Below are 18,036 nucleotides of genomic sequence, written 5' to 3'. Positions count from 1 at the left end.
CCGGTGGATATTTAAAGCTTACAGAAGGCTGCATTTAACTGCTGCTATGTCATTCCTGCAGTATTTCTGCAGGTGTTTTGGTCAGTGCTATTATTTGTAATATATTATATTATTTGTAATCAACACAAATTATCTGTCCCCATATGATAAAATCCACCATCCCCCCTGATTTTTTTTTACAACTGGAGTACTGGTCATTACCAAATACATCTAGATGTGGTAACAAGAAACGTTTAAGGTTACAACTTTCACTTCACCACACCACACTTTAATAAAATAAAAGTCTTTTATTTTTCCTCCACACCGAACCAGTATATTTTATTTTGAAGGCGAGGGTTTCCCTCGGCCGTGACGTCAGCTGATCAGGCTTACGCCGCCGGCTCCCATTGGCTGTTTTTGACGCACGAGGCCTGTAGTTTGAAAGCTGTCTGGGCCCTCTCGCACCGAACCATTAGCCACATGACGGACAAACTTACAACACTCTTCAATCCCATCCAAAGCTGCATTTTCCCCCCTTTTTCCTCGGGGCCGCGGAGCGCGGCGGGATGCCCGCTAGCCCGGGGCCACGCGGGTAGCGGACTGGGCGGAGAACCGGACACGGCTTTGTTTTCCTGCTTGTTTGACTGAACTCCGAGCTAGAACCGGGGCTAAGTAGCCGCCTAGCGGGGCTTATCCACTTCCTCGTCAGCCCTTCTCATGGATATCGACTACAACTTTATAGGGAGACGGTTTTTAACGGTTTTTAACGTGGACGGCCCCGCCATGCGTTGACCGTTGGTTCTGTCCCCGGACCGTTTCTGAGCAGGAGTCGCCGGTAAAAGTGTAAAAGCTGAGCCAAACCGGGCCTATAAGTGGCTAGCAGGTCCTAGACTAGATGTCCTTTCTGGGAAACCTTTCAGGACCGATCGTGGGATTAAAAAATAGGTTGTGACGCAATTTTCCCGCACCAGGTGTCACGAAGATCCAGTTTTCTTTATGTAAAAGAAAATTATTTTTGTTGGGATGTGATTTGGATTTAAAAAAACAAAAAAAAAGAGGGTGTTGTAGTTGTGTTTACTGTTTTGTGTTGTTTTGTGTTAGTTTTTGTGCTAAATGCCCAACTCGGGTCGCGGCCGGAGCCCGTCGGCGCCGCCGCGGGACGCCGGCAGGCAGAGCCGGCGCAGCGGCGTCGAGCCCCGGGTGGAGCCCCGGGACAAGCCCCGGGACCGGCCCCGGCGTCCGTCCGCCGCCCGCAGGAGGAGGCGCCGGCAGCCCAAGCAGAGGGGAGACCCCGGCTGCAAAAGTGCGTTTGAGAAGGAGCAGTTTGAGCTCCGGACGTTAGTGGAGTACGACGATGTGAGCTCCCAGTCCGAGCGTTTTTCTGGTTCCCCCTCTCCCAAACTGGACCTGGGGGACTATAACGGGCCGGCATCACCAGACCGGGCTCCCCTGAACCTGAGGACCCCGGTGTGTGTTAGTAAGGAACAATCAAGAGGACCATCCAAGAGGAACAAGGAGGGGTTGAGGAAAAAGGAGCGTCAAAGTCGAGAGGTGGACGCCTCCAAAGTTAGAAGTGGAGGCTCTAAAACCCCCAGAGACACTACTAGGAGCGGGGACAGAAATGGCAAAAGGTCATCTACGACTCAGTCCTCACAGTCTGCGGATAAAAGAAATTCAAAAAGACACAGGAGTAAAACCAGATCTGATAAGGAGCCTCCGTCTGCATACAGAGATCCTGCACAATCCTACAGAGATGACCGTGAAGACCTCAGGGCGTACAGGAGAAGTCCTGGTTATAAATCAGAGAGTCCCTATGGGACGGCACACTCGTATAGCTACCAGTCTCCCAGTGGATACACCCAGCCCACAGCTAGGAGAAGTCCACCGTATGGGGGTAAAAGACTTTCTCCCAGTTCCACGTACTACAGCCGGGAAGCGGATGGGTATGGGACTTATAGTGCACCAAAGTCGCCCAGCGCCTACTCCAGCAACAAACGCAAGCGATCCCCTGCCAGCCCGGCGACCTGGCGAAGGTCACCGAGTTACGGCCGACATAGTCCATACGAACAAGGAGATTTTGCTGCGAGTCCTTATGGGAATCGTAGAAGATCTCGTAGTCCTTACAGGAAGTCCCTGAGTCCAAGTCCTGACGTCAGGTGAGTTCCAACACTACATCTTTTGTTAAGGCTGCTTAACTACTGTAGTGTGTATATTATCAGTGTAATAAACCAACACTGCTGCAGTTGTTATATGAAACGATAAAGATGATGAGTTATTGATAGGCATGCAAAAACCCGGTGTCACTATATTCAATATATATTGAGCTGTTTTCATGGTTAATGGTTAAGTAATTTGCTTCCCTTCTGAAGTATATGACCACTAGGGATGGGCGGTATGGACTAAAAAATGTATCACGATAATTTCTGGCATTTATCCCGATAACGATAAAAATGACGATTTAAAAAAAATACCAATTCAACTCCACCTTTTTAACTATAAATCTATCTTGCTCTCAGATCCGCCATGTTTGTTACACAAAAACGTCATCAACGGGAATCTTTCTTTCTTTCTTTCTTTCTTTCTTTCTTTCTTTCTTTCTTTCTTTTTGGCTCATTTCTTTCTTTCCGGCTAATTTCTTTCTTTCTTTCTTTTTCTTTTTGGCTCATTTCTTTTTGGCTCATTTCTTTCTTTCTTTCCTTATTTCTGGCTCATTTCTTTCTTTCTTTCCTTATTTCTGGCTCATTTCTTTCTTTCTTTCTGGCTCATTTCCTTCCTTCTTTCCTTCCTTCCGTGTCGATTTAACGCAGAGCCGTTATCAGCTTTACACAAAAACGTCATCAACAGGAATTTATCGTTTTTACCGCGAGATGACAAATTCTTATCGTGGGGAATTTTTTTGACGGTTTATCGTGAACGGTAAAATATCACCCATTCCCAATGACCACCATGTATAGTTTAGTATTTTTCTGGTTCTAACAAGGTATTTTGGTCTTCTCCAGGCGATCCGCTAGGTCACGTAGCAGAAGTCCATATTCAACTTCGAGACATTCACGCTCTCACAGCCGTCACCGCCACTCGCGTTCCCGGAGTCGACCCTCCAGTCTTTCGCCAAGCACGCTCACTTTTAAAACCAGCCTGGCTGCCGAGCTCAGCAAGCAGAAAAAGGTGAAAGCCGCGGAAGCAGCCGCCAAGGCCAAGAACTCGAGCAACACGTCGACTCCAACCAAGGCTCCTGCATCTGCTCATCAGCCCAGCCCCAAATCAAATCACACATCCAGGAAGGGGCGGCCTCCCTCTCCACCTCAGCCAGAGAAGGGACCCCGAACCCCCACCTCCAGCCAGCCTCAGTCCCCTGCGGACAGGACGTCCAAGAGGACCACGGAGCATCAGAGCAGTAAGGGCAGGGATGACTCTGTACACCGGGACAAGAGGAAAGCACCAGCACCTGGACCGAACAAAGACAAGGAAAGAGTCACCGGTCCAGTTATCTCTACTCTGCCATCGTTACCGTTGCCCCAAGTGGTTGCTGAACCCACAGACAAAGGGGAAAGGTACAGACGACCTTCACTCGTAGAGTTGTTGATGTCCTAATTTGAGCATTGCTTATTTTTGATGATGCTCATTTTATTTCTCTTTAAATCGTTGCAGCTTTAAGGACAACTCGCTCTCTGTGAAGAAGAAGTCCGAGAAAAAGCCTCGGACGCTCCTGACCGACTTGCCTCTGCCTCCCGACCTTCTGAGCGCAGTGTCCTCCCCACACAGCCCACCTGAAGACAAGAAGTCCCAAACACTTCGTCGAAGACCTAAGTATGTTATGATGCCTGTACTTCTGCAAGCTAGAGTTTATTTTTACAAAAAAGTATTAATTTTTTTCCTTTTGAGTAATTTGAAATGTTTTCTTGTGACTTCCAGAATTTGTGGCCCGAGGTATGGCGAGATTAAAGAGATTGAGATTGACTGGGGAAAGCGTTGTGTGGACAAGTTTGAGATCATTGGCATCACGGGGGAAGGTACCTACGGTCAAGTGTACAAGGCTAAAGATAAAGACACTGGTACGTTTTTTCACATTAATGATAATTAACCATCATTTATTATTATTGTTTAAGATTAGGGGTGTAACAATATATCGTGCCACGAAATTACGCGATACAGAAACGTGTCGTGGAGGTGACAAAGTGTATCGCGATATTGGGTTATTAATATTAATCTATTGTGTTGACTAGTAAGGCGCATCCGACCACGCGTGACGACCGCGCCTCGACCCGTGGACCAAAATCTTCCTCCACTCAGAAGAAATTAGTACCGTTTTGCGGTCCCGTTTTGAGCTCTGAACCTTTACTTATGTAAGGCTGGTGTAGAGTTAAGCCTTACCTTATTAAATTAAACCTTTTTCGGGTCGTGAGTAGGATAAACAACTTCTTCTGAGTTGGAGTGTACTTTAATGTCCGCTCAACAGTGTAGGATTTTAGAACATCAACATAGCACCTAGTGCTGTATCACTCCGCCCAATCTAAAACAGACTAATCACTACAGATAAACTGACTAGTGTAATTATAGTCCCTAATTTACATCAGAATATAAAGAATATATTTATAAAATAATGAACCCTGAATTACCAAAATAACCTTCTTAACAAAAATAAATCTCCTCTTACACTTATAAGGTGAGCATGAATCAATCTTATTTATGATGTAAAATTGTATGTATTTATTTACTTTTATTTATTTAATTTTAGTTGTTACATTTCTGGAAAAGAAAAAAGTCAAATCATACATGAGAGAAACTATTCAGTTTGTGGCAAAATATTTGTACTTGTCTGAAACTGAAGATGCATAATGCAAACCTGACATTTACTTTTAGTTCAGTTTGTGGAAAATGGTTGGCCTGGCTTTCTCTTTAAAACTTAAACAGTTATGAAGCATTACAAACTGTAACAATAGGGCAAATGCACAGTATTGTTTTGTATTTTGTGTCTTTCAAATAAAAGACAATTTTTTCCAGTCATATGTTCCTCATTCAAGGTTGTTAAAAAAATACTGCTATAATATCGTATCGTTATCGTGACCTCAATATCGTGTATAGTACCGTATCGTGAGATTAGTGTATCGTTACACCCCTATTTAAGATTGTCCTTGTTCTTGATACAACTTGATCATTATGATCTTCTTTTTTTCATGCACGTTGACGTTTTCATTCTAATAACTGAAAGACTAATTTTGAGTGTTTTTATCCTGTTTTTCTTTAGCTGAAATGGTGGCTTTGAAGAAGGTTCGACTGGACAATGAAAAGGAGGGATTCCCAATCACAGCCATAAGAGAAATTAAAATTTTGCGACAGCTCAACCACAAAAGCATCATAAACATGAAAGAGATCGTCACAGACAAGGAGGATGCTCTGGACTTCAAGAACGATAAAGGTTGGTACAATGTGTCTCCTTGATATTCAGTGATATGTGAACTGTTCCAAACCATATCACTTAAAACATCAAGATTTTATAATCTTTATGAAAATTCGATCTTTTCCTTCCCGGTTTAGGTGCATTCTATCTGGTATTTGAGTACATGGACCACGACCTGATGGGTTTACTGGAGTCGGGCCTGGTCCATTTTAATGAAAGCCACATAAAGTCTTTCATGCGACAGCTGCTGGAGGGCCTGGATTACTGCCACAAGAAAAACTTTCTGCACAGAGACATCAAGTGCTCCAATATTCTGCTCAATAACAAGTGAGACTGCTGTACTATTTGTTTTTACACTCCACCCGAAATAACAGTTCTGTTTAGTTTCATTCTCAAGGATGTCTCCCAGCTGGCTTTAATCTGTTTTTCTCTCCTAATCAGAGGTCAAATAAAGCTTGCAGACTTTGGTCTCGCCCGGCTGTATAACTCTGAAGAAAGGCAAGTCTCTGTGTTTTTGTAGAGTTATCTTACTGGTGAATCACTAAGATTGATTATGGTGGTGGCTGCAGAGTTAAAAACAGAAATAGATGCAAACCCGGTCTGCAAACCACAGGACAATAGTGTCACAAAGAGAGAAGTGTTTCTAGCTTTTACAAGTGGTTCTGGATTATCATTACAAGTCCCCGTTTGTGATTATGGCTCTAATGGATGTTGTATTTTTCAGCCGCCCGTACACCAACAAAGTGATCACCCTGTGGTACCGACCCCCAGAGTTGCTGTTGGGAGAAGAAAGATACACACCTGCCATTGATGTATGGAGCTGCGGGTAAGAGCGGAACAGATCTTTCTATTTTTAATACATTAATTTGTGATTGTCATGTTAGAATATATGTGTGATCGTGATTTGCCCATCATAGGTGCATTCTGGGAGAACTCTTTACAAAGAAGCCCATCTTCCAAGCCAACCAGGAGCTTGCACAGTTAGAGCTCATTAGGTGAGTGTGGGTTTAATTCTCAAAACCTCTGTGAGCTCCCACGTCTCGGTTCTGCCACCTGAAGCAGACGCAAAGATCAACAAGGGCTTAGGAGACAGGTTGCAGAAAGTGCTGTCATTTGACTTTACCACTAAAGTGTGCTCTGTTTAAATTGGCCATTGTGTGTTTTACTGATGGTCATTGTCAGAGAAAGTTCAGGAATCATTCAGGTGCTCCAGAGAGGAATTAACAAAATGAAAACAGAGATGTTTTGGTACAAGAAATGTACAAGGACCAAACTTGTCTCTGGACATTTTCCCTTCTTGATCCAGGTTTGCTGATACAGGTAAATTCATGACATATTGATGTAAAGGTTGGTAGCTTCTCTCTCAAACCCAGACTATTTATACAAGTAAAAGTACGTTTTACTCTCCAAGCTTTTGTTTTATTATGTAAAGAATTTAATCAACTGGTTTCTGGTGAGATGTACACAAGACCAAAAGGGATAGTTTTGATTGATATCTTTTATTTTGAACATAAGGACAAAAACAAAAAAAAAAACAGCAGAACAATAAATCAATAAAATAACCAAGAACAATAATAATCACTAAATAATAAATGTACCATCGTAAACAAAGTAGACGAGAATCAATAAATATAATAGCAAATGTGTTATGCTTGAAAAAGGAGTAGGAAGAAGTAAAAACCATATGAACTCAATACTAATTTTTTCAGTTGGACCCTCGTTATTAAATATGAAAGAAAAGAAAAACTTGACATAGTTAAAGGTTTCACAAATTAATATTTATAATTTCATAAATATAAATTGTCGTATACCCGAGTATTAATCACCTGGGTTATTTACCCCGAGTCCCTATATTCATCGTTTTGTGAGGATGTAGGACAAATACTAAGTTGTGACATGTTTTCCTCTGACAATACTTTTACTCCCCGTCTGACTGTGATTCACTTTTCCTCGCTATCATGCTATACGCACGTTGATTTATGTTGACTGTAACCACAATGCCATGCGTCACCGCCTGGTTCCTGCTTTCGGTTCACTGGAAATGGTACAAGACGTACGGTTCCAAGTGGACCAGCGTTTGCTTCTTTTATCCGCATCAAAGTTGGATTCAGATGAACTGGGGCCTCATTTATAAAAGAGTGCGTAGGATTCATACTAAAAGTGCACGTAAACCCAAAAGCCGAAAATGGCGGGCGCAAAAAAAAATCCAGATTTATAAAACCGTGTGCACGCACACTTGTACGCAATGTTCGCTTTATAAATCACATTCCAGCTGGAAGGTTGCGCAGGTGAATTTGCTAGAGATGCACCGATCAGGATTTTGAGGGCCGATCACTGATCTCGAAAACCAGTATCGGCCGATCGTGATTTTGATTTTGATCTTTTGATTGATTTTTTTCGATCACAGCATGAAATCCATAAATATGTACAATATCATGTACACAACACTGACATTGTATTATTATGTATAAAAATTAGGAGATTAGGTGTAAACTCGGCTTATAAAGAGTAAGTGTAGTTTAGTAGCTTCAGCTTTCCTGTGGTAATAATTATGTACAACATGTGCAGACTCTCTAAAAGTTGATACAAGTGGTAAACTATAAACCTTAGTTTTCCTGTGGAAAGAGGAATTAAATCTTAAAATAAAAATTAATTAGGAATTATTAAGCTTTGTGAAAGCTTTAGCGGTAGCATCAGCCGCGTGTGAGGAAACTCTTGTGAGTGAAGCAAAACTCTTCACACTAGAGCTCCACATGTCACTCCTGAAGCGACTGACACGACTGTCGTCCTGCATGAGGCTTTGGACTGTAAATAGTCTGGTAAAACTCCGACAGGATTTCATCAGTGAAATATTTACGACGCGGCAGCGCGTACCGCGGATCCAAGCTGCAAACGTGTTTAAACCCGATGTCTAATAAAACAGAAAGTGGCTGATGAGCAAAGCATATGAATTAATTACCTTACGATGTAGTTCTTTATTTTTCTTCCTGTCGTTTATAAGTCTCTGTTACAGGTGTTACAGCTGAGTTAGTGCCGTTGCTGCGCGCTCCTTTTTTTTTCTCTGCCTTAGCTGGAGCCAACTTTGAAAACCCAATATACTCCGTGTGAAAAACTTTCAAATGTCTTATCAGCTTCGTTGTGTTGAAATTCTTTTGTAACATTCCTCCTCGTGGTATCTCCTTTGGACACACTTTGCAAACTGCAAATTTGTTGTCCTTTTCAGACATTGTAAAACTCCCGCACCGGCGAGGCCGACGCCCTCTTAGGACAGCTTGGTCTGAGATGCGGGAACGCCCGCGCGGGCGGCGGTTTGTTGTTGTAAACGTCATCAGATCGGCCGCTCTGAACTATTATTTTCCGATCAAAACCGATCAGGGGCCGATCAATCGGTGCATCTCTAGAATTCGCCTCATATCCCGCCCTCTACACGCCCACATTATACCATAAATGGGCAATGCAAACTACATGATAACTGTATTTGCATATAAATGAGCCTGCTGAACTTGCGCAGCGGCTTCGTGCAGCCTGTTTCTGCTGTGCGTCAGGATGAATGAGACATGTCGAGCTAGGCAACCGTGCCACTAAATTTCACGGAGACTGAGATCGAGATATTGTGGATGATGTGGAGGCCAGGAAAACCACATTATTTGGTGGTCACAGTAGTGGCATCACTAACAAAAATAAAGCGAGTGAGTTGCCTGCCAGAATCTGATTTCTGGCCGCGGGAGCGCGCACAGCAGCCCGTTGAGCGATAGCGCTGAAACGTCAGATTTTCAGATTATGAAGCTCAAGAATGAGATCAAGGCTGCGTCCCAATACTCCCCCTCGCCCTCGTTTTCTTCACTAACCCTAACTTTTGCGCGTTCCCGTGAAGGTAGTGGTGTCCCAATTCCGCTTTTCACCTAGGGGGAGGGGGCATAACGAGGGCTAGGGGCTGAGAATAGCCCCTTCAAATCGAGGGTTTGCAGATGCTCACTTGGCGAGCGAGGGGGTATGAAAATTTCCCAGAATGCTTTTCGTCGTCATTTGCGGACTGAATCAAAAAAAAAACATGGCGGACATTTCTTATTTTTTTGGGAATAAAATCAATATTTTGAGTTAGTTTCTGCATAAAAATGCATTTTGATTACATTTCTCGGCACAAACCAATATTTTACTTTCATAATATTCACTCAGTGAATGTACATCATCCCCTTTTTGTCCGTTGTTCGCTAAGATCGCGGCGGAATATGGTTACGTAACCTACGTAAGCGACGCCGTAGGTTACGTAAGCGACGCCGTAGGTTACGTAAGCGACGCCATAGGCTGCGTCTATTTAACGCGGACCAAACTCCGGAGCCGGCAGACAGAAATCTCTAAATTTCGGAGCAAATTTCTTAACAGGCGTAGCTACAACTGTTAGATTTCATCTATTAAACCAACATCTTCCTAAATGATTTATTTCAGCCAGCGTAATTCTCAACAGAGCTGCGTCCCAGGAGAGAGTTTCTCTCCCGGGACGACGCAGCAGCCTGACCCGGCGGACACGTCTGTTTTCGGGCTGTGAGCTGAGGTTGCTCCCCGGGGGCGGCGGCTCTTCTCATCTCCGAAAACATCGGGTCAAATTTCTTAACAGACGTTATTTGGATAAACTGAGCCCAGGTTGTGGATCTTAAGGTTACCTTTTATACCTGGAAAAAATATTAAAACTTAATAAAGTGCCATATTAACAGCGCTACAGCTGAAATTAAAACAGCTTTTGGCTCTCTGCTTCCTGTTCAGGTTAGGGATGAAAACGATGGGGAGTAGGAGAAATGGGACAGGCACCTGGGCCAAGTGCCCTAGATCTCAAGTGCCCTAAAATCTCCCCCTTCTTTTTTAGGGGTTAGGGAAGAAAAGAAGGGCGAGTGAAGAAAAGTAGGGGGAGTATTGAGATTGGGCCCAAATCATATTTAGGTAGAAACAACCTTTCATTAACTGTATTTGGCCTTCAATCAATTTTTGGCAGGTAAAAAGACCCATTTTCAGGGAAGAAATCAGATTCTGGCAGGCAATCTCTTTTTGGCACGACACCGGCACGGCGTGTCCTGCACTGCGGACACGCCGTGCCGGTAGGATGATTTGACAGATGAAAATACCCCGTCAGATCACGTTTCCACATAGACTTCATCTATCTATGTGGAAGCGTGATCTGACAGGGTATTTTCATCTGTCAAATCATCCTACCTGCCAATATCTATGTGGAAGCGTGATTTGATGGTTTTTTTTTCTTCCGCCAAAGCGTCGTACACATGGATCTATGTGAAGCACCTTGACTTCCTGCTGTTAAATCGTCTATTTGCATGAAAAGGCCTTTGAAAAAAAAAAAAGAAACTGGGAGGACACCTCGGCAGAACACGGACTTGGGTGTACATGGATCTATAAGTCTATGTGATGACATTAAAAGTATGACATGAATCTGGCTTCATTCACCACCTCACCGCCTGCGTTGCCAGTTCCCCATATCTTCAAAATGTTCGTGCACGAGGTTCAGGGTTGGCTTAAAGATACACACTTTTCAGTTAGTTTTTTTTTTTTTTTAATCCCAACCTTTGCGTAGAAGGTGGCTTACGCATCTTTCAAGCCCTATTTTGTGCGCAAGCAAGCTTTATAAATGAGGCCCCTGGACTTTCCGAGCAAGCTAACTAGTTTGATTGAACGTGCACCGGCTGAGGCTGAGGCCTCAAACTCGCTGACAGGCCTTTAACAGAGTATTGACTCAACAATGCTCATACTCGTGCACCCACTGCGCCGTCCCACGGAAGTGGATGTTTTTGTTTATGAACCCCAACCCTGTTGCCGTTTTTAGCTCGCCAAGCGTTTGAGTTTTCTGCAGCATTTATCGTCATCCTAACATTGGCATCAAAACTTGACATTTGTGTCCTCGCCCTACTTTTGAGCTGCGTTGTTTGGGACTTCTCCGTCTATTTTTATATCTCAAATCCCCTGGCACGACATGACATTATGTTTAATGCTCCAACTTCAACGGACACGTTTTGAGATTTAAACCAGGAGGAATTTTTTTCATGTTCATAGACTTTTTCTTACTTGCATCACAAACTGTAAAGGTGGAGAAAGTTTGTGATGCACATCTGTCATATGTTGCTTTTTATGTTAAAATACGTTGCATGGTGCTCAAATTAATCTCCGTTCTTGTCTTTTTTTGTAGCCGAATATGTGGCAGTCCCTGTCCAGCTGTGTGGCCAGATGTAATAAAGCTTCCCTTCTTCAACACCATGAAACCAAAGAAGCAATACCGAAGACGCCTGCGAGAGGAGTTTGCGTTGTAAGTTACTTAAATTGAACTCTTGGTACCTTTTACAATCCTCTGTTTTACCTCTGTCTTCTGCTTGTGTTGCGCAGCATCCCACCAGCTGCCCTGGACCTGTTCGACCACATGTTAAACTTAGACCCCAGCAAACGCTGCACAGCGGAGCAAGCTCTGGGCAGCGAGTTTCTGAAGGATGTGGATCCCGACAAGATGCCTCCACCAGAGTATGTTGAGGTTCTCGTTGGTCCTCTGGTGCACGGCCGTGGCTGTCTGTCGCATCCTTTCTCATCCGTTGTTGCTTCTTCCATCTCTGCAGCCTTCCGCTTTGGCAGGACTGCCACGAGTTGTGGAGTAAGAAGCGTCGACGGCAGAAGCAGATGCCGGAGGAACTGGTGGCCCCCAAAGTGCCCCGCAAAGAGCTGAGTCTCGACGACAGCCGCAGTAACACTCCACAGGGCTTCTCTGCCCCCGGAGGCATCAAAACCCAGAATGCAGCTGCTTCTGCGCTACTCGGTGAGGAAAACGCTTATAAGACAGTAGAAACAGTTCACTCACGTGTTTATGAATGATTGACAGAATAAATGACACTGGAAGGAGTAACTTTCCTGTTGACAACATGGAAATGGATAGTAAGGTTAAAGTAATTACCGGTATGCTTCTTTTGCAAAGTAAATGGTCTTAACACTAGTTTGATAAAGAACTAATTTACATAATGTGTCTTGTCCTTGCATTTGCATGGCTTATCCAAGCTCGCCACAGTAACGGCAGTCACTTCTGTTCCTCCACGTTTTATTTTTTTAAATGTGTAGATAATGTTTCCTCACATGTTGAGTAGTCAAAGGGTTAAATAAGTACATTTTTAGATTTATTTCACTGTCAGGTCATGTTTAGAGGCATCCTCGGGGCTCCGCATCCAAAATTAATATTTCGCAGACTTCCCAGGTATATTAATAACTTACCAAATACATGTGGCAGTTCATCTGTATTTTTTGTTTTTATTATATTAAAAAACATTTCGCTCCCCTCGAGTATCCTCTGTCATATCAGGAGTAATACTTGTTGGGTTACACTGTTGCCAACCAGATTTTCTGACTTTCAAAAAAAAAAAAGGCTTCTGCCAACAAATGTAGCAACCTTTCTGAACGATCCATGATGGCGTATGCAAGACTTTTCAGAGAAAAACACTCGCAGTGTATCGTTGTTATGATCATAATACAGGCACCAGCTAACTTCAGAAATGTGTGGACAATGAAAGGTTGCTTGTAATGTCGGTAAATAAACTAAATGTGTAATTTTCGGGTGTCTTTTTACAGATTCAAAGGGTCCAAACTCTCAGTTCACCCAGGAGCAGCTGGCAGTCCTTCTGAACATCCTTGGCCAACCCAAAAGTGCAGTCGGCACAGCCCAGTTTGTCCAGTCGATGAGCACAAAGGTCAACCAGGAGACATTGCAGCAGCTCACTAAAGCCTTAGCTCCCTCTGAGCCCGCTGAGCTCCCCCCCCAGCCCCCGCCCAGCAAGCCCCCCCAGCCACCGGCCTCAGCAGGAGTCCCCCGCACTCCTCCCATGCCCAAGCCTCCCTCCCCCCCTCCGTCTGCACCCTCAAATATCCCAGACGGTGACGCCGCGGCCGCCAGGCAGACGGCCATGACGATGCTGCTCGCTCAGCTCCTTCAGGCCCAACAGGCTCAGCGGCAGGAAGCGAGTGACGGAGGAGAAGCAGAGAGCAGCAACCCAGCTGGAGCCCCGGCGGCACCGCCTCCACCTCCAGAGGTCAAACAGCCTCCAGAACCCAGCCCCGTCTCTCCAGGTGAGCCCCGGCTACTCGCACGGAAGAGGAAGAAGGATGGTCTTTTAAACAGGATGTCACAATTAAAGTTGCTTTTGAAAATTGTGACTAAATATTGTCGTCAACGAACCGTTATCACCTGAGCAAAAAGAGACGCGACGATAACGATAATTAATTATATAAGGCAATATCATAGAATAATAAAAATGAGACTTAAATGTAAATTACAAAGTAAAAATTCTGCTAAAATGTGTCTTCATTTTCGTTGACCAAAACAAGAAAAATCTTATACCAAAGATCCTTAATATCTATTTTTTTTTAAGTAGTTTCCTCTGGTTTAGTGGCTGCTGCTGGGTGACGTCACGTCCTCAATCCCAGTCGCGGCCCACGGGGAATTAGACCCCAGTATCTTCTCTGGGATTGGGAGAAGAACAACAGACGATCTTTGGATACACTTTCGTTACATAGACATGGAAAAGAAAACCGACTGTGTTGTCGAAAAAGAAAATGCTCGGGAGAAATGCGGAAAAATAAATATGTTGTAAACTCAAATTAGAGCGTCTTTTGTATCTGGAATGAATGTATTCTTGAGTCTATCAGGTAACAATAATATAATGATAAGATAACCTTGTTTGAATTGTAAAATGGGTTTGGCTAAATACAATCTTTGACTGAAACGAGACTAAAATGTCATCAGTTTTTGTCGACTAAAACGGTCATGGACAATTCTGACTAAAATAAGGCCCCGTTTACACATAGCCGGGTATTTACAAAAACGGATATTTCCCCCTCTACGTTTTGAAAAATTCCCTCGTTTACACAAGATCGTTTTCAAAATCTCTTCGTTTACACGAACCCGAATAAATATGCTGTTAAGGGGTGCTATGAGCAGCCAAACCTGCAGGGGGCAGTGTAACGAGAAGCGTAAAGTCATGCTAGCCAATCAGAGTCCTGGAAAAAAACGTCAACAAATGACACGTGTGAAGCCTGAATAATATGGTTCCGCGTTAAATCGATAGCGTAGCCTACGTACGCCGTAGGCTCTGCGTTGGTGTAACGCAGAACCATAAATCAGCCTGGACTGCCAGTTACTTCCAAGACGGAACGAGAGTCTTTCGTTTGGAGTGATAGAGAAGTGGAGTTACTTTTAAGTGTGACTTTAGAATATAAAACAGGTAAAATACAAGAAAATATTGACGGTGGCCAAACAAATTGTAAACACAGGTCGCACACATGACGCTGGTGACGTTTCTGTTGCATAATGTGACGTTCTGAAGCCTAAATCTCCGTTTTCCTCTGTTTAGACGCAAACGTGAAAACAGAGTAGTAAGACTAGACAGGCTGCCAAAAACAACACTAGTCACAATCAAATCTTTCACTTCTTAATGTTGCAGTCACACCAGAATCGGTTATCATATAAAAAAAAAAAAAAAGACATCCAAACAGTTTTGATTCGCATGATTATATCAACCTTCCAGTCTGTTAAAGGGGACCTATTATGCAAAACAGCCGCCCGGATGAGCCGTCCAGTCTGTTGTGGCTTCTACGAGCTGTTCAGATTCTGCTCCCTTTCGTTACGTAACGATGGGAGCGCCCACAACTAGGCATGGGGCGATAAAAAACGGCCGCGATAACGTTATCGTGGGGTACTGTAATTATCGCCGAATTTTTTTTTTTTTGGTCACACAAGGCTACCAGCCAGGTAGAAGCCAGTGTTATTTTTTTCATGTATAATATTATTTATTTATTATTTATTTAATATTTTTTCAGAGAGTAGTACAATCCGTGTGCATTTGACTACTGTGGCACTTTATTTTCACTCAATCTTTGTGTTGGCCGTGCAGCTTTTGTTTTGTATACTACAGAGCAGTGCCTTTTATTTTATTATTTTTCCAGAGAGCCGTACTAAGTAGCAGGCAGCCAGCCACTGTTAAAGTTTCAGAGAGTAATACAATCAGTGTGCACTTGGCTCTACTTTGTCACTTTATTTCTATTTGTCACTTATTTCTTTCGACTCTCAGGGAAGTATTTTCTTACAAAAAAAGAAAGTTCAAATAAGTACCGGTACTATAGTTTACACTTTGTAATGCATAACATTTACAGTACACTATTTGTTCTCTACCTCAAGTGTCACTGTGTTGAGAATGATTTGAGAATAAATGTTCTGAAGGAACCAGTGGATCCACGGTTAGTGTTTTTCCTTGCATTTTAAGAATTTTATAAGCGACACGCTAATATCGTGATAATATCGTAATCGTGATATTTTTTTCCACTAATATCGTGATATGAAATTTTCATATCGTCCCATGCCTACCCACAACTAATTCTGCCGGCCGGAGCTTCTGCCATTTTTTCATAGCGGTGTATCGCGTCATTCAGGCAGCCAATCAGCACAGAGCCTCATTATCATAGCCCCGCCCACTCAGAATCCAGCATAGATAATGAGGTTAGAGAAAGAGATGCTGCAGACATGGCTCAGAGGCGGAATTTCTAATTTATTTAGCAAAAACAATCAAAAGCATGTTTTGAAGACATTCAAGCGCTGTTTAAAATAGGTATTAGATGCCATAATAGGTCCCCTTTAAACATCAGTAAAAAACATTCAGATTTTGCTTGAAAAATGTCATGTCCATAAACGCTGTTGATCAAGGTCAGCTTTCTTCATTGAAAAGTCACCATCTGTGTACATGATGGCATGTTCTGCTGATTGTCGTTCCAGTGTCGGAGGTAGGAGGGGTGTCCATCCTCCCCCCGGACCAGAGACCCCCGGAGCCCCCGGAGCCCCCCCCACACGCCGACCTGGACTACCGCCAGCCGCCTCCCGAGCCCAAGACGGGCCACGCTCCCCCTATTGCTCCTCCAAGTGGAGGCGATGGAGGGAGACCCCCGGAGCCAGACTATCCGCCCCTCCCCTCCAGCGAAGGTTCGGGGTACGGGGGGGACTACAGCCACCCGCCGCCTCCACCCTTCAATCCTGCAGGCTACGGGGACAGCTACATGGGTCACATGCTGGGTGGAGGCCTGCTGCCCCACTCCCTCAGAGAGGTGTTTAGTGGACACGCTGCTGGCTCCTCCGCCGCCCCCGGTCTCCCCCCGCCCCACCCGGAGGCGTACCCCCCGGGAGCAGCGGTAGCCCCCCCTACGGTACCCAGTAGCATGGTCTTCACCGGGGACAAGGACCACCGGTTTGAGTACAATCACAGCCCTTTACACGTGGAGCCGCCCAACCCCAGCACCCTCCACCTGTACAACCACATGGTGAGGAAGGACGTCCCCCCGCCCCCACCCATGTCCGTCCCAGGGCCACCCTGGGGATCCCCCTCCCAGGTCGGGCCCCCACCACTACCCCTCGGCTACGTTCCACACGTGAACTCATCAGCAATCAGAGGACGAGGGTTGCCTTTCTGAAAGACTAAGTTTAAATGCAGCAAAGGATGAAAGGTTAGAGGACTCCGTTTTTAACCTGAAGCCGCTTTCGGCCGGATTAGAGGGATCTGGCGATGCACATTCGGTTTTGATAACTTAAATTTGTGTCAGGCATTGTATTTTTTCCTCAGTCTGGAACCTGTTGCAGGAGGACGGTTAAATAACACCGGAGGAGCTTTTTCTCGCTCATACCATTTTCGTATTTTTTTGTAATCTATTCTGCTGTCTTTTAAATTAAAATTTTACCTTTTTTGGGTGTATATGTTGGGGACAGGTAAATTTTAAATCTCTACCTTAGCCTTTCTGTAATGCTCCGCAGCAGAGTAGTATTAATGTTTTGAACTACTGATCTAAGTAGGCAGAAACTATTTTGGCTGTGAAAGAGGAAGAGTTACATCCGTGCCGTCAGGAACACGACTGGACACGACGAGTCTTCTTATTTTGTACGATTATGATGTGACATGAGCGGCTCATTCGCCCGGGTGGGATTAGACATCAGCACAAGGAGCTATTCGGGGAAATAGACTGATGGCACTTGTACAACTGCAGCAAATCTGATTTTACATCATAGAGAAAGTTTTCACTTTGAATTTCAACCATTTTTTGGCTGTAAGTGTTGTAAAGTCATGAGCAAAAAGAAACAAATAACTCGAATTCAAAAAAAAAGAAACTATCCTTTTTTCTTTTTTTTTTTCTTTTGTACTAAAATGATTTGTCCCCCCTCCCTCCTCCTTTGGCAAATGTTTATTAAAGAAATGCCAACAGTGTGTGTGTGTGTGTGTGTCTTGGATCACTGCTAAAGGCCTGAACCTGTCATCCTGGATCCCGCCACTGGGGGGCAACATCGCGTCAACAATCACATGCTGTTTGTGTTTGACTGAAACATCAGTTTGGTCTCTGACAAACATTCAAATTCACGTCTTGTAAGAGTCAAATGTGCAGACTTGGAAACTCAGCTGGCTTTAACTTGATGCTTTATGTCGCATATTTGATACAAACCTTTCTGAGACCGCTGCACAATCAAAACACAAAAAAGATTAATGCAATTTTTTAAAAAAGCAACACAAAAATGGATACAATAAATAGAAAAATAAATAAAATTACCTAATGCACTTAGAGGTATGAAACATTTAGAAAATGTTCAAGCTGAATTGGGT

General features: G+C 43.9%; 1 protein-coding gene across 1 annotated transcript; it reads left to right on the top strand.

Annotated features, from left to right (window-relative positions):
• Window positions 1–393: 393 nt before the first annotated feature.
• cdk13 (cyclin dependent kinase 13) lies at window positions 394–17,646 on the top strand. The gene is made up of 14 exons (XM_061712986.1): window positions 394–2,135; window positions 2,979–3,530; window positions 3,628–3,786; window positions 3,892–4,031; window positions 5,225–5,395; window positions 5,515–5,704; window positions 5,819–5,875; window positions 6,102–6,203; window positions 6,295–6,372; window positions 11,565–11,681; window positions 11,759–11,890; window positions 11,983–12,179; window positions 12,980–13,474; window positions 16,173–17,646. Exons 1-14 carry the CDS (start codon window positions 1,093–1,095, stop codon window positions 16,859–16,861), a joined length of 4,122 nt encoding a protein of 1,373 aa, XP_061568970.1. The 5' UTR covers window positions 394–1,092; the 3' UTR covers window positions 16,862–17,646.
• Window positions 17,647–18,036: the final 390 nt, after the last annotated feature.

The sequence above is a fragment of the Cololabis saira genome, chromosome 22 (genome assembly GCF_033807715.1).
Source record: "Cololabis saira isolate AMF1-May2022 chromosome 22, fColSai1.1, whole genome shotgun sequence".
NCBI lineage: Eukaryota > Metazoa > Chordata > Actinopteri > Beloniformes > Belonidae > Cololabis > Cololabis saira.
This window is presented reverse-complemented; position numbering and strand designations above follow the sequence as displayed.